Here is a 16,270-nt window from a genome sequence, read left to right as displayed (position 1 = left end):
TGTAAAATTATTAAAATATTTACTTAACTTGTATTTATAAGTTTTATTTTATGTATAAATCTTTAAAATAACAAGACAAGATTTGTTTTTGTTTTTTTCCTTACTGTTTAAAACAGCTACAACTATAATTTTGATTAATCAAATTAATTACATTTTTGAAAGGCATAAGGAAATGATAATATCACATTTGGTAAATATTAAAAAATTTAATATCTAAGCTATATAACAATATAAGCTTGTTAATATCCATTTTACATTAACACATTAACTTTGACAACCCTTAAATTTGTTAGATTTTTATTTTATATAAATTTTCTGCAACTATCTTAAAGTCCCTGAACCCTATTTGGAAAAAAAAAAACCTCTTTATTATAATTTAAACTTCTACACTTTTATGTTTGTCTCAAATCTTCTGTATCTGAAGAATTTCAGGTTAAGAGACTGTGTATCCAGTAGTTCCAGTCCTATCATTTATGTAAATATCATACATAGTCAATATTTACCAATATTACAATGACTCTTTTGAAGGATTTGCTTATAGATAATAATAGCTGAATGCACATGTGATAGGATGTGAATGCTGACTGTTTAAGTGAGAACTTTGTGTTGAAATTGCTCAGATATGTTTACATTAAACTGAGTATAGCTGAGTGCACAGAATTCGGTCAAACTGCCAGTTGTTTAAGTTATGACTGGTGGTTCACTAGTTAATGTAATCTACTGATATAGTTTATGCTTAATTCAGAATGTTTGTTGTTATATTAAGCTGTATTTGATTTATTTTGTCATGATTTTGACTACTATCCTCAGTTTGAATGTGACGAGTATTTTGCCTCATAAGCACCATGCTAAGCTTCAGAAGTAAATTGTTGAATTTATAAATTACACTTACAAGTTTATGTGGCACATATTTGAAAATGGCATATGGATATTGATATTGCCCAGAGTGAGCCTCAGGAAATTAAAACTTGACCTTTTTATGTATTTTAACAATCTTTGTTTTGTATCCTTAATTTAGATTGACATTTTGTGTACTACAGCTTTATGAAACTTTACGGTTACATTGTAAATCATATCCGACATATCGGGGGGATTCTTAATAGTGTTTTCATTTAGTATTTCTAGGCAGTTTCAACAAATCAAGCAACAGATGCAAAAGAAAATGAAGAAAAAAGTTTGTCTTAAAGGATCTAAGGACTCTTCGTAGCAACATTATATTTTATATTATTTTTACATTACTATTTAATCTTATTTGTGCCATGTTTTCTTTGCAAGCAAGTTAGAGAAAAAATAAATTCAGTGTCACTGGACAATGTTGTGAAGCAGTAATTTTCCATTTATATTGCTTGTGGTAATAACACTGGTTGGATTTGTGCTGGTCGGACAAAGTTTGACTGAGCATTGAAACAAACGCAACTAAGTTATACTGTAATAATTTAACCATCACTTAATCTCCTGCTTTCTGCTCTTCCCTGCTGAGAGAAGACTGTTAATACAGCTTTGGTTAGTGAAACACTGATTTTGTGTACTGGACAAAACTTGCTATTAACAGGTTTTGGGTTCCAGACCAAAATGGGTATTTTTCCAACAGAATCCGGGGTTGGATCCAATATCCCTGACATGGAGACTCGATGTAAGATTTGTCAGCAGGATGTCAGCACTATGTCAATCTGTAGCCATTTCCTGTCTGTGCTCTTTTACGTGTCAATGAGATTTAGTATTTGAGTGTTACAAAGCTCTCCTTTTTGAAATGCATATGGGATTCTATGTAATTAACAATCAGCTTTAATTTTTGATTTAATAAAGTGATTCTCCTGGTTATGTGATTTTTGATTCTCTTCTTTACTGTCTGAATAGGTATAGCCTAGTTGGAAGTGTTCCAGATCACCATGTAACCAGTCTGCTGCTTTAACCTGGAGTGTGCGACAAAGCCCCAAATCTGACGCACACCGTTGCTGACCTATCAGACCCATTAACACTGACTGATTACACACTATTGTCACGTGAAACTGCCTTTTGTCATGACAGGATTACGGCTGATAGGATTACTGTTATAGCCAAGATTTAATTATCTAGCACACTGTGTCCAGAAAACCTGGCCTTGTTTACAAAAACAGTTCATTGATAACAAAATACCACATCAAAGCCACTTGCAAACAAACAAACAATATTAAACGATTCTGTTTCATTCCAGAAGGGTCCAGAATCCTTAGCAACACCACTGAGAGTAACCACAGGCATAGTTCATCACAACTTTCCAGTGGGATTGCCACTTTGTCATGGTGGAGAGGCTTGCGTGATCCTGTGATCTCAAGAGCAATGTCCTCTGGAGCTATGCTCCTGGTAGGGTCACCCATGGCGGTAAGGACAAAGGGGAGGTTCCTTGACGAAGAGCAATCCAACCAAGAATTAAGCAGAAAAGTGCCCCCAGTTGTCTTGGACCACATGCCACAAAACCACCAGGATTGTGAGATCTGGAAGCCTTTAGTCATAAACTGGCACATTAGGCGGTGATAGACTAGACACACCACAGCCAATTTTGCTGCAGTGCCCAGGGAGCAGTTGGGGGTTCGTTGCCTTACTCAAGGGCATCTCATTCATGGTATTGAAGGTGGAAGATTCAGCATTCAGCGCTGGACCACCCACAGCAGGCACCTGAGAGCTATGAAACAATACCATCAAAGATCCTTACAAAAGATTCTGAGGATCAGCTGGGAGGACCACCAACATCAGCATCTTGGAAGAAGCCAACATGAGCAGCATCACCACTACTATAATGCAGTACCAACTTCGATGGACAGGTCATGTCATCCGTATACATAATACATGTCTCCCTAAAAAGATCCTGAACTCTCATCTGAAGGAAGGTAGTTGAGCAATTGGTGGACAAAAGAAACCATCATCAACGATCATCAACTTTCTCCTGTCGACATTGCACCAAAGTATGCGGATCGCAGATTGGCCTCTACAGCCATCTGAAGTCCCACAGATCCAAAAGAGAGGACAGTCATACTCGTTTCGGGTGACCGCCGATAATGATGATGATTTCATCACATTAACTATAAATATGAGAAAATGTGAGAAATGTGAGATCATAAAGCAATGATCTTTTTTATTCCATGGAGGAAACAAAAACAGAATTTCAAAATGCAAACTCAATATTATGAGGCAAAAAGATTATGATTGTGAGTAAAGAAACAAGCAGACTGGTTTGTAGTGCAAACAGTTTTACCGTTTACTGCACATTCTTATTATTCTCATTATTATGAACCAGAAGTCTCACCACTAATGATCACACATTAATGTGCATTGTGTTTATGTACACCAGTCGAGATCTACTTTTCCTCTCTCAAACAGGAGAGCGAGGCGCTGGCAATTCCAAGGTCATGGGTTCGATTCCCAGGAAATGCATGAAACTGATAAAATGTGTACCTTGAATGCATTGTAAGTCAAGGTGTGTGTCAAATGCATAAATGGAAATGGAAACGGAAACAGAAAGGCTAAGCACTAAGCACTACCAATGGATGGTCAAGCCTACTGAAGTCAAACCTGGGAAATCCCCTTAAACCACAAGAAAGGCTGTATCAAGAGTAGTCAACTTTAATAAACATGACAAATTCGTCCATGCCAACCTATTCTCCAGAGAAAAATTATTTAATTGAGCCGGTGCGTAAGAGATACTCTCAACCGTAATGAGATCATAGTGAAGGCACGTGCTGACTTTCCTTGTGGCTTTACAGACGGCTCATTTACCTGCCCTCATGGATTAGTTTCAGGAACAACACAGTGCACTACTATTTTACCCTTTGCTACAGTAGTAAATACACAAAAAGTGGGGGTTATCTGACATCACTTCATGCCAAAAACCCAGAACTATGGCACAGAGCCACTGTCAACAGGGAAGTGTTAGATTTTATTACTCCATCCTAATCCTCTAAGCCTCCTAAATCCTCCCGACCGTGGTTTTGAGATGCTGGATGGATGCATGATGGCTTAATCCCCCGTTAGAAAAGGTTATCCTTTGCCCTCCTGCGATACTCACAGCGTCTCGCCATGGAGGAGCTACTGATACCTGCAGATGCCGAAGAGGCACCTCCCGAGCCTGGCATCTTCTTCTCTCCAGCGGGACCAGCTAAAACCCCGCTGGAGAGAATGAAGGACTTCATGGCAAGCATCTTCTCAGTCAGCGTCAGAGAGTATGTGAAGGACTACATCAGGCAAAACGGGTTGCTGACGCTCTCGGTTCTAGCCGTGATCACAGGATGTGTCCTGGGCTTCACTCTGAGAGATCTAGACCTCTCCACACAGGTAAGGCTTATTACATGTGAATTTTAGAGAAATAAATGACTGTGGACATATTGCTGAAAATGCACACAAGGAAGGAATTATGCAAATGTACACAAGTTGCAGTTGTTGTAGTGATGCATTTTAATAGCCTAGGTACACATCAAACATCTATTTCTGAAATGGTCAGAATGGTTTGTCATGCTTTTAATCAGTAAAACAGATTTAGAACTAATGTTAATTAGATATTTGTAGACAATGAATGCTTTATAAATGAAGCTCTTATCTTGGAGACGTATGTGTCCTGTCCTGTCTATAAAACTTTGGTGTCAAATACTAGCTATAGTAACTTTGTGTCTTCATACATTTTTATTTATGATTTATTTTTGTAACATGGCATTCAGATAGTGGATGGAAAGGGAAGTCATAATCCCTAGAATTAGATCTGAACAATGTGTAATTTTTACTATAACTATGTTGTGATGGAATGAGGCATGTAGGTTTGAAAGTTAACAAGCACTTAAGGACATCTGTGCTCAGTGATCTAATCCCAGACAGACAGCAGTCCAGCCGAGACAAATGGAGGTTGACGTGAGAGTCAGTCTCACCGCGAGTGACGCCTCACCCTGCTGAACAGCAGAGCAAATGGCAACAGTCAGTCAGGGGAAGTAGCTCAGATGGGCTGCTCTCAGATAGCAAATTCATCCTGCCTTGCTGATATATGCAGTTACATTAATGGCAAGCGCCAGTACTATTACAGTACTTATACTTAAGCATAATCATAATTTGAATTCAAACAAGATACAATACAACTTATTGGAATGTATCATGTCTCAAGTAGTCACTCCATCAGTGTTTCAACAGCAGAAAGACATCTGTAAAACAGCTTTTGATCACTTAATGTTGCATTCACCTTGCAAGTGGTATCCCATGTTCACAGCCGGTAACTAAATAAATAAAACACTAGAGAGGGGCTTCTTTACTGTTAATTACATATGTATGTTTAAATAAATCTGTCATGATGACATGTTCTTATGAAAACAACCTTATGTGCAATTGAGTTGTATACAAACATTTCAGTTTTTATCTGAGTACTTGTGGTTATTATATCTGAAAATTAATAGCAGTTGAATTTAACATTTAATTTTATAGTAATCTACTAAATGAGAGGGGTTTTTATCCTTAAGAAAAGCAAACTTGGTATTGACAGTAATATTGTGAGATATTACAGTATTACAATTTAAAATAATTGTTTTTAATTTTATTATTTTTAAAATGTAATTTATTCCTTTGATGGCAGAGCTGATTTTTTGGCATCATTACTCCAGTCTTCAGTGTCACACGATCATTCATTACTCCAGTCTCATCGCTGATTTGCTGCTCAAGAAACATTTCTGATTCAGTGTTAAACACTACAGTTTGATACTCTACTATTCAGATTTGGTCAAAGAATCTAGTGCTCACTGCAGACACAAATGTCATGCAGCGCCACCTCTGTGGACCTCATGGTTGGAGATAATCATTCCAAAATTAAAATTTATTGATTGTAAAATATGACAAAATAATCTGATAACCGAAAGTTACCAACATCAATATTTTTTTTTTTTCTACTCTACTGAAATGTTGAAATTGTGCAAAAATGCTTATCATCTGAAAAGCTCTTTCTCTGTTTTTGTAATCAGGCAAAAATATATTTCTCCTTCCCTGGTGAGCTGCTCATGAGGATACTTAAAATGTTGATTCTTCCCCTAATCACCTCCAGGTGGAGATTTGACTCATTCTCATCTTCATATCTGATAAAAAAAAAAAAAAATAATTATCTTACATAAAGATTGTGTAAATATCTTCTCATATCAACTCGTACTGTCTGCCTTTAGTTTAATGTCTGGACTGTCGTCTATGGAGTCGAAGGCCTGCTGCAGGATGGGGGTGCTGACGGTCACCTACTACCTTTGGACCACATTCGTTGCAGTAGTGGTTGGCATTATACTCGTTCTTATCATCAAACCTGGCTATGGGACACACGCGGAGGGCAGTAGACTGGGAGGTGGACAAGTCATAACGTCTGCAGATGCACTGCTGGATCTGGTCAGGTATGACTGTCCAAAAAAAAAAAAATAGTCAAGTAACAACAACATTCTTATAGGTCTTGAACTAAAATTCATATCAGCAATGCTTGGACAACTCCTAATCAACATATGTCCATCTGATTTTAAGGGTCATTAATGGTTCATGTTTAATGGGTTCAGTAGTGTTCTGTTTCAGTACTGCTGATCCAGGAACATGCACTACTTGGAAAATAAATGGGACAGTTCACCCAAACATGACAGTTCTGTTCTGATATGGTTTCACACCAGTATGATTTTATTTTTTTGTGACACAGAAAGAGATATTTTTTCATGAAGTTACAAATCATGAGGAGTGGAGCATTCAGGCTTCAAATATTACACAATAAAAGCATTAAAAGGCATTCATATGGGTTATGCTAGTATAACTGTATGTCTTCTGAAGTCAGGCTTCAAATATTACACAATAAAAGCATTAAAAGGCATTCATTTCCTTAGCATGTTCATGATTTAAGAATCTGTTGATGCAGTTCACAAAATCATTCTAAATGAACTTCAACAGTCTGTTCGTCACACAAAGATATTGTATTGCTTCTGAAGAATGTATGAGTGAGTGTGCTTTATATAAAACAAAAATCACATGGACCAGTTTTAAAGTGTTTTTACACAGAAGAAATCAGTTGGAATGGCATGAGGGTGAATAAATGATGATAGTGTTTTCATTTTTGGGTGAACTTTAATATCAATTTAATATATTTTTTATTACTAAAATGATATGCTTTTGAGGTTAATTTCTCCAGATTTTGATAGACGTTCATAAATCCCCCAAAAGACATAAAATGTGTCTCTTGGACACTGTATAAGTGCCATTCACAGGAAGAGTTGACAATGTCTGGGGATTTTAGGCCATCCCATACAGTGCAATCCTATTAAAGCAGTGATTAGGGTATTTTTAGTAATCTGCACAAAGGGCCAATTTAGAAGAGCAGGACCCTCCCATTCCCCTCTGCCCATAAACACAGCAAGCTGCTGTTGGTCTTGTGCTGCTATGCTTGAAAATAGCTGGCCAAAGTCTGCAGGGTGTATGTCATATCAGAAAGTATAAGTGTAGTATAATATTTATTCATAAAGACACAGTTAATGAATTAGCATCATATGCTTTTAATATGGCCAGTTGCTCTACACTTTTACACTTATACTTTATTTCCATCCCCAGGAATATGATCCCCTCCAATCTCATTGAAGCCACATTTCAGCAGGTGAGTAAACAGACACCTATTAGCTGATAAGTGAGCTTATAAATGTACTGTGTTTGTATTAACAACACAAATAATACCTGTCAAATGTTGTTAATTAAATGTGAGTTTGGCAAGCAGTTTTTGAAATTTCTGCATTGCCTCGTTCATGTAGGTCTTGAATGCGCAAAATAGCTACCTGGAGACAATCCCTTAAATGTTGTTTATTATTCTCAAATAGTGTTAAAAAGCAAGGTTGGTCCAGCCAATGCACATGTGCAGTCCTAAACGTGCGTCTAAGGACACTGAATGTTTCTATGGAACCGGCAGTTGTAGTGATCCAATGACTTTAAAATCACATTTACAAATGGCTGTTTATTTAGAAAGCGGGACTTATTCCACCATAGTGCATTAGTGCCCGCCCACAGCAGCATTGGTTTTGTATTTTTCCCATGAAGCATTGCGAATTAGTTAAATTAGAAAAAAAAGAAGAAATTAAGAATTTAAAGCTGTTGATTGTATCTATAGAACCTATAAGTTTTTGCCAAACATGCATTAAATACTTTTCAGTTTATTGTTGTTAAAAAAACAAATAAGCAAGTCCAGACCAGGTGACAAAAAGTAGTGCAAAAGTAACATAATTCATTACTTCCCATAAAAAGTAACTAAGTGATGCAAATAGTACTTTTTTTATGGAGTTACGCAATACTGTAATGGATTACTATTAAAATGAACTTTCCTCAACACAGCTGCAAGCAAAGCCCAACAAAAGAGTTCTTAAGCCCCACCCACTCCCATGAAGCACCGCAAATGACGTTTTAATGACGTCACACATATTTAAGTATTCTCATAGCGTATGGAGACTGACTCATGTCATTTGCGGTGCTTCATGGGAGTGGGTGGGGCTTAAGAACTCTTTTGTTGGGCTTTGCTTGCAACTGTGTTGAGGAAAGTTCATTTTAATAGTAATCCATTACAGTATTGCTGCGATTGGTGGAATTTTCTGTACAGCATCATGGGTAATGAAGCTGTAATTCTGCTATTAAACATGATTATTGTGAACAATGTCTTCCCCAAAAGTATATGCAATCAATTAATAACCTTAAAGCTCATAACAGGTCTGTCCTTAACTGTGTTGGGGAAAGTTCATTTTAATAGTAATCCATTACAGTATTGCGTAACTCCATAAAAAAAGTACTATTTGCATCACTTAGTTACTTTTTATGGAAAGTAATGAATTATGTTACTTTTGCATTACTTTTTGTCACCTGGTCGGGGCTTGCTTATTTGTTTTTTTTTTTAACAACAATAAACTGAAAAGTTATATATTTGGCAACTGTAAGGCCCTTCCACACCAAAAGTGAGATTAATAAGTCTCAGGATGAAGGAAGTGACTCTGTCTCTGCACCTCACAGCCAGTTTCTCTCAACAACGGGAGAGGAGAGGAGTCAGTGAATAAACAGTGAAACAAAGTAACTTGTGTTACTTATTTGAAAAAGTAACTCAGATATTTCAATGTATATTTAAAAGTAATTACTTACTTTACCGGTTACTTGAAAAAAATTAATCTGATTATGTAACTAGCATTACTTGTAATGCTTTACCCCCAACACTGGTCCTTGAACATTTATCAGTTACTGTTAAAAATAAAATAAATAAATAAATATCTCTATGGAGAATTAATTTTTTTTAACTTCCGGAACCCGATTGTTGCACACTATTGCATTGCACTTTCTCCCATTCATAGTATTTATGTAGCCTTTAAGATACCTCAAATCATGTGGCTTATTGTCGACTTTCACCTGGTGGACAATAAAATCCATTAGACTTGCATTGTAGGATCAGGATAGAATACTTAGATCATTGTTATAACCAGATTTATACAAGCAAAAAAACACTCACAATTTCATAAGAAACAGTAAAACCTAGTTTTGCAATATCAGCACACGTTTTTCCCATTTAACACTGTAAAGCTGCTTAAAGCGCTATATAAATAAAAGTGACTTGACTTTTATATTTTGTTGTTTCAGTATAAGACAGACATTATTCCAATCATGAAAACACCAGTGAACACAGGGCGCCCAAATTTTGTCTACTTGATGCCTGATGAAGAAAATCCAAAGGGTCGGACAGTGCTGTTGGAGCTAACACCACCTCCAGACATCGAGTATAAGACCCGTCCAAGCAGCAGTCAGCAGATGAATGTACTCGGCATTGTTATTTTCTCAGCCACAATGGGTAAAACATCTGCCTTCACCTAATGAAGCATCTTTACTAAGTAAAACCATGATCAAATGCATAACTATAAAAAGGACTTTTCATTTAGGTCTCTTACTTGGTAAAATGGGCGAACGGGGAGTTCCTCTGGTGAACGTTTGCCAGTGCATCAATGAGTGTGTGATGAAGATCATTAACGCGGCTGTATGGTAAGAGAAGAAGCACTGGTGTGAACACTGTCGTTTTATAAAATCTGGCAGTCAAAACAATCACCTCATTTAGGGGTTTTAAAGGAGCAGTTCCATACAAAATGGTTTGTTTTTGAAATAAAGATCAGTAGTAGTATTTACAGAATACTTGGCAAGGATTGGCCATTGGAAATCTTGAGGGCCCAGATACCATTAGCTGAGGATCTGAGTGGAAGTTTCCAGCATGCAACTGGCACATGCATTACGGCTGCAAGCATGAAGGTGTGTTAAAGCAATGCTGTCATTCGGCACACGCAGGGATTATGGATCATCTGCGTTTAAGAAATGTCACACACTTCAGCATGCTGCTAGGTAGTGTGGGGGTAACAACGCTGTCACCCCATGTGTTACACTCCAAAAAATATTAAGGCCTAAATTTAAAATTTATCCATTTGAATTGCATATAAAAATTCCATCCATTTGGAATTGTAACATAAACTAATAAATGAAACCGATTTCTGCACTCAAAATAAAATAAAATTAATAAATCACTTTGTAAATAACTTTTTTGTTGTTGTTGTTCACTTCTCAGTGGACAAAAAAGTACCTTCCTGCATTTTATTCACTGAATTTCCTGTTTTACTTGAAATGCATCGCATCACGGAAGTAAAATAGGTTTGCAAGTGCCACTTCATGTTGAGTTTCATAGTTCTGTCATTTACTCACTCTCATGTTGTTCCAAATCTGTATGACTTTCTACAGAACAGAAAAGAGGTTTTATAAAAACATTGAACTGTTTTGTCCATACAATTTAAGTGTTCCACAGCAAGAAACTCATACAGGGTTGGAAGGAATGAGGGTCAGTAAAAAATGACGGAATTCACATTTTTGGGTGAACTATCCCCTTAATGTGCCAAATTAATGGCAGGACAGCAGTTTCTCATGATTGTCGAAGATGAATTCTCGCTCACAATCACATATTCCTCGATATGACTGAAGAATTTGAAGAATCACGTTCTTGAGAATCATATAATCCATTCCTACCAGACTCTTTAACTTCTTCTCTGTATTTTTCAACAGGTATTTTCCTTTTGGGATCATCTTCCTTGTAGCTGGCAAAATCCTGGACATGAGTGATCCCTCCACACTTGGGAAGAAGCTGGGTTGGTATGGGGTGACGGTCATGGCAGGCCTGTTTGTGCACGGCCTCATCTTGCTTCCATTCTTTTATTTCATTCTGACATGGAAAAATCCTTTCACATACATCAGAGGGCTTCTGCAAGCCATGGTCATCGCCCTCGCTACGTCATCCAGGTAAGATGAACTCCTCAAAAAATCAGTCAATGGCTTGTCCCATCTCCATTAAAATAAGTAGAAACATGTATTGACTTCATGACCTTGTAAGTGTGAGATATTCTCTCTGTTTCACAGTTCTGCAACGCTGCCCATTACAATGAAATGTTTGCTGGAGAACTGCCGAGTGGACAGGCAGATTGCCCGGTTTGTGCTGCCAGTGGGAGCCACCATTAACATGGATGGAACGGCGCTTTATGAAGCAGTTGCTGCTATTTTCATTGCTCAGGTCAATGACTACGAACTGGATTTCGGACAGTTGGTCACCATCAGGTACTTACAGACAGGCAAAGATGTAACCAAATATAGTCAGGTTTAGTGGTCGACCGATATATCGGGTCTTTTGTTTTTTTACTTTCATAAATCCTTGCATTTAAACTTTGCTGTGCTATATCCAGTTTGCTGCTTTGTTGTCTTCATGTCATATTCATTGTGCACTTTATGTAAAATTAGAATAATTTGTCTTCATTTGAAAAAAAAAAAAAAATTATTGCCAGTGTTCACAAACTTACCAGATTATGGCTATGTACTGCTGGTAACAGTGTTTACCTTCTTTTTATTCATATTTTAATTTTTTTTTGTGTAAAATACTATAATAGAATTACAGAATCAAGAAGTTGCCCTCTAAATAAATCTCTTTATTTTACAGGTTAGTTTTTTATCAAGTAGAATTTTTTCTAAATATATAATTTAGTAAATATTAAGTAAAATGAATATACATTTTAGCAGTTAGTATGCATTTGTTTTTACTATCTTTAAATTAATAGTGCGATATATATATATATATATATATACTGGCTTTATATTGGCCATCGGCCACCCTGCTTTCTAAGAGAATGGCCACCAAAAAACCATATTGTTTGACCACTAGTCAGAATTGGAAAACTAAATGAAAATTTAAGAATCATCTGTTTTAATCATCACTATTCTGAATATTGGAGGGAGGACATCCCTTGACGTGCAAACTCATCTAGCATGATCAATGCCATCAGGAATTGAGTAAAATCATAATAATCATACCATTCTGATTTCCTCCAGTATAACAGCAACCGCTGCCAGCATAGGTGCGGCTGGAATCCCTCAGGCAGGCCTTGTAACCATGGTTATAGTGCTGTCATCTGTCGGACTGCCAGCGGATGACATCACACTGATTGTGGCCATTGATTGGATCTTGTAAGTTGACATAACTGCTATTTTATATGCTGGAAATTATTATTTTTTATTATTATTATTGTTCATGATAACTGTAACCAATGTATAATCTAAATTAAATATAAATAGTAAATATTATAAAAGTAAATATTAAGAGTACATTTTAAAACAATGCATGAGGGAAATAATAATAATAGAATCAATAATAAAGTCTTCTACCCTTTCTGGTTTAAAGAGATCGCTTCCGAACAATGATCAACGTACTAGGAGACGCTCTGGCAGCTGGAATCATTGGCCACTTGTGTCGAAAAGACTTCCCACCTGACAGAGCTGTAAGCTAACATTTGTTTTCTGTTTATATTATTTGGGTCAATGACATGAAACTCTTTTTTTTTTTTTTTTCTCATCTGCATCTAAGAATTTATTTAAAAATACATTCAAACTAAATGTTATGCGTATAACTTTTCTGTAGAACAAAAAAGTATAGCATGGTGCTCACAACGCCAAGATCATAGGTTCGATTCGCAGGGAAAGCAAGAACTGATAAAATGTATACCTTGAATGCATTGTAAGTTGCTTTCGGATAAAAAGCGTCTCTCAGATGTGTAAATGTAATGACTTGCTGAGCGTGCTTGTAATGATGCATGCTTTTAATTTGTAAATTAATATTTATTTAGATATTTTAGGGGACATAAAGTGAAGATGATGTCTGTCTAGACATAAAACGCACATAAAAAAGATTCCTAAAATATTAGATCAACTTTATGACAAGGCAAGGAATTTTAAGTTTTTATATGCAAATATCCCTAAAGCCTTAAAGGGATAGTTCACCCAAAAATGAAAATTTGATGTTTATCTGCATACCCCAGTGCATCCAAGATGTAGGTGACTTTGTTTCTTCAGTAGAACACAAACGGAGATTTTTAACTCAAACCGCTGCAGTCTGTCAGTCATATAATGGAAATGGATGGGAATCACGGCTTTGAGAGTCATAAAACATACACAAACAAAACAAAATTAAAACCTGCGGCTCGTGACGATACATTGATGTGTAAAGACACGAAACGATCGCTCTGTGCAAGAAACTGAACAGTATTTATATCGTTTCTTACCTCGGATTTTCACCGCAATGTCTGGACTGTCCTAACTGTGTTAGCGTCTTCTTCTTCAGCCTGCGCTTGAGGCGTCTTCTTCTTCTTCTTGCTTTACAGCGGATCACAGACTTATAAGTGCATTACCGCCACCTATCTCTCAAGTGGACCATTGACACTCCATCTACAATCTCAACTGGGAGTGTCAATGGTCCACAATGATTATACGATTGAAAGACTACAATGGTTTGAGTTAAAAATCTCTGTTTGTGTTCTACTGAAGAAACAAAGTCACCTACATCTTGGATTCCCTGGGGATAAGCAGACAAATATCAAGTTTTCATTTTTGGGTGAACTATCCCTTTAAGATGCAATGTGGCCTACATCTTGGATTCCCTGGGGATAAGCAGACAAATATCAAGTTTTCATTATATAAATAAATATAAATATATATATAAAATAAAATAACCTTAACCTTGAAAATATATTTAAAAGCATTTTTCTTTTTTAAATACTGATTAAGATTAAACTCAAGTTTTTCCAAACCACATGAATCCAACATGAATGCAGAGAGTAACATTTTCTTATCCTTTTTTTTAACTCTAGATTTTTACTTTTTCCTTTTCTTTGTTGTGGACAGTCTTACATGTCATTGACCCATTTACAAACCTTTGTGGTCAAAGGCTTTTGTAGCATCATGCTTAAACTTGAGTTAATCTCAAAACACCACAAGCTTATTGATGATGTGACCTTCTTTTTATCAGGCTAAAGCAAATGGAGCTGCACAGGACAGCCAGACTGCTCAAAACATGGAGAATGTGCCTTTAACTGAAGTACCACTGCTGGGCGGCAAAGACTGTATATTGGAGGTGGTTGGGGACACAGTTTTTGAACGACCCACTGTCTACTACAATATATGTCAGGTCTGAGTCACCAGACGGATGCCTTACACATATCCAAGAACCTCCTTTCTACCAGTGTGCCACAGAGAAGTACTGAAAGAACACATTCTCTGGTTCTTCCATCTCCACTTTTTAAACGGAACAATATTGGCTGTTTTGTACAGCTGAACACATTTAGGCAGCGTTCCTTTCCCTATTCAAGGGAAATGCTTCTATTCACAAGGATTTTTTTTTTTTTATTCCTCTGCTTTTATGGCCTCTTTTGCTGGAGGTACAAAGTTATTGCATGCTGGCATGCATTCAGGAATTTTGTCCTTCAGGTTCAGGGTGGTTACAGTCAAAACACGATCCAGAACTCTGATGACTGATCATTCAACAACATCTTAAAGGTGATTGGGAAGGAAACTGAGTGACATTTCAAAATGCACAGTCAAAAGCCAATTATCCAACATCACGTGCAACAACACGTGTATTTTTATTTATTTTTTTACATCAGCATGATTGTATTTTTGTGTAATGAACTTGCAAAATGTTTGTAATAAAAAAAGATTATATATATATACTGAGATACAAAAATGGATGTAATATTTGCCCAGTGATGTTATGAGAAACGGCACGCACCTGGGGACAGATGGTTTGAGCGTTAACATCGGATTTAGTTTCGGAGAAAACAAGCAGAGCTTACGTCTAATTAGACAGAGCTGCTTGCTTCAGGTTTAAAAGATCAGGATGATCAACCCAAAGAACATTAATGACAAATTAGCCATTCAGAGGTTATGACCACTGAAACTAATTCAGCTGGGACAAAACAGACGTATGACCGCGTTCCAAAGCACAGCTGACCCAATTATTACAGCCTCAATCCTAATCGCATTCGATTTTCAATTTATTTTTTGTAACAAATTTTTATGAAGTATCTCAAGGTTTCTGCAGTTTTTTAAGGGTAGGTTTAAAACCATTTAAAGACCCCAAGAGCAAGAAAATTAAAGGGAACACACATCAATGTGTTATGTAAGTGTAAATGTCTAAGCAGCAGACAATGCACATTAGCACTTTATTTTTCACTAACACTTCAAAGCTTGAAAATACACATTCCAACAGAGCTCCATTACTTAAACATGGAAATAACTTTTATTGTACCTTCTGATCACACTGCAGTAAGCAATGTTCATCCTTTGTATTTGTCTTGTTTTCCAGTGCAAATGTCTAAAGGCTCTTAAATAATAATATACTGACAAGCAAAATGAAACAAGTTGTGTTTTTTGAGAAACTGATCAAAATGAAGTGAGTTTGATTAAAACAAGAACCAATATCTGCCAATAGGCTCAGAAAAATTTAATTTCAAAGAAAAACTACTTTCATTCCCCATTGACAAATATTTGTTCTTTAGTATGAACTAGAAGAAAGCAAGACTTAATATACTTAAATTGCATTTCAAATAAATATATCTTGATTCAAGGATGTTTAGATATTTGTACTTGAAAACAAGACAAAAGATTCAATTTTGCAATGCAAAAACATCTGCAACATTTAATGCCATAACTTCATCGATTTAAGACCCTTTGCTCTGATTTGGAGACTTATTCATTTGTGAAAGGGTGAATTGGGATTTTTGCGACCCACAGAAACCATGCACATAAAAAATAAGGGATATTCATGAAATTATCATTTTAAAGCAAGCCATTAAAAAACTTCACCTTAATAGAACCCTAACAACTGAACAGGAAACAAAGTATGCAGTGGTAATGATTGTTGCAGTCAAACTGGAGGGCGCTACCGGGT

General features: G+C 36.4%; 1 protein-coding gene and 1 long non-coding RNA gene across 3 annotated transcripts; one reads left to right on the top strand and one right to left on the bottom strand.

Moving 5' to 3' along the window:
* Positions 1–2: 2 nt before the first annotated feature.
* Positions 3–15,049, top strand: LOC109098295 (excitatory amino acid transporter 5-like). 2 transcript variants are annotated; one of them, XM_042767014.1, is made up of 9 exons: positions 3–4,308; positions 5,967–6,046; positions 6,162–6,377; positions 7,567–7,609; positions 9,616–9,823; positions 9,912–10,011; positions 11,071–11,304; positions 11,422–11,616; positions 12,382–12,520. In XM_042767014.1, the coding sequence occupies exons 1-9, from the start codon at positions 4,054–4,056 to the stop codon at positions 12,518–12,520; spliced, it is 1,470 nt and encodes a 489-aa protein (XP_042622948.1). In that variant the 5' UTR covers positions 3–4,053. The 2 variants fall into 2 exon arrangements, with proteins under 2 accessions (XP_042622948.1, XP_042622949.1); XM_042767015.1 differs by lacking the exons at positions 3–4,308; positions 5,967–6,046; positions 6,162–6,377 and adding exons at positions 12,731–12,827; positions 14,351–15,049 and having other exon boundaries at positions 6,854–7,609; positions 12,382–12,516.
* Positions 6,262–13,683, bottom strand: LOC122146701. Its single transcript, XR_006161217.1, has 3 exons — positions 13,608–13,683; positions 9,921–10,004; positions 6,262–6,383 (listed from the first exon to the last, which is right to left on the bottom strand). It is a non-coding gene; the product is annotated as an uncharacterized LOC122146701 (long non-coding RNA).
* Positions 15,050–16,270: the final 1,221 nt, after the last annotated feature.

Source organism: Cyprinus carpio, chromosome A11, assembly GCF_018340385.1.
Source record: "Cyprinus carpio isolate SPL01 chromosome A11, ASM1834038v1, whole genome shotgun sequence".
In the NCBI taxonomy this organism is placed as follows: Eukaryota; Metazoa; Chordata; class Actinopteri; order Cypriniformes; family Cyprinidae; genus Cyprinus; species Cyprinus carpio.
The sequence above is the reverse complement of the archived record's forward strand: the minus strand, read 5'-3'. Positions and strand labels throughout refer to the sequence as shown.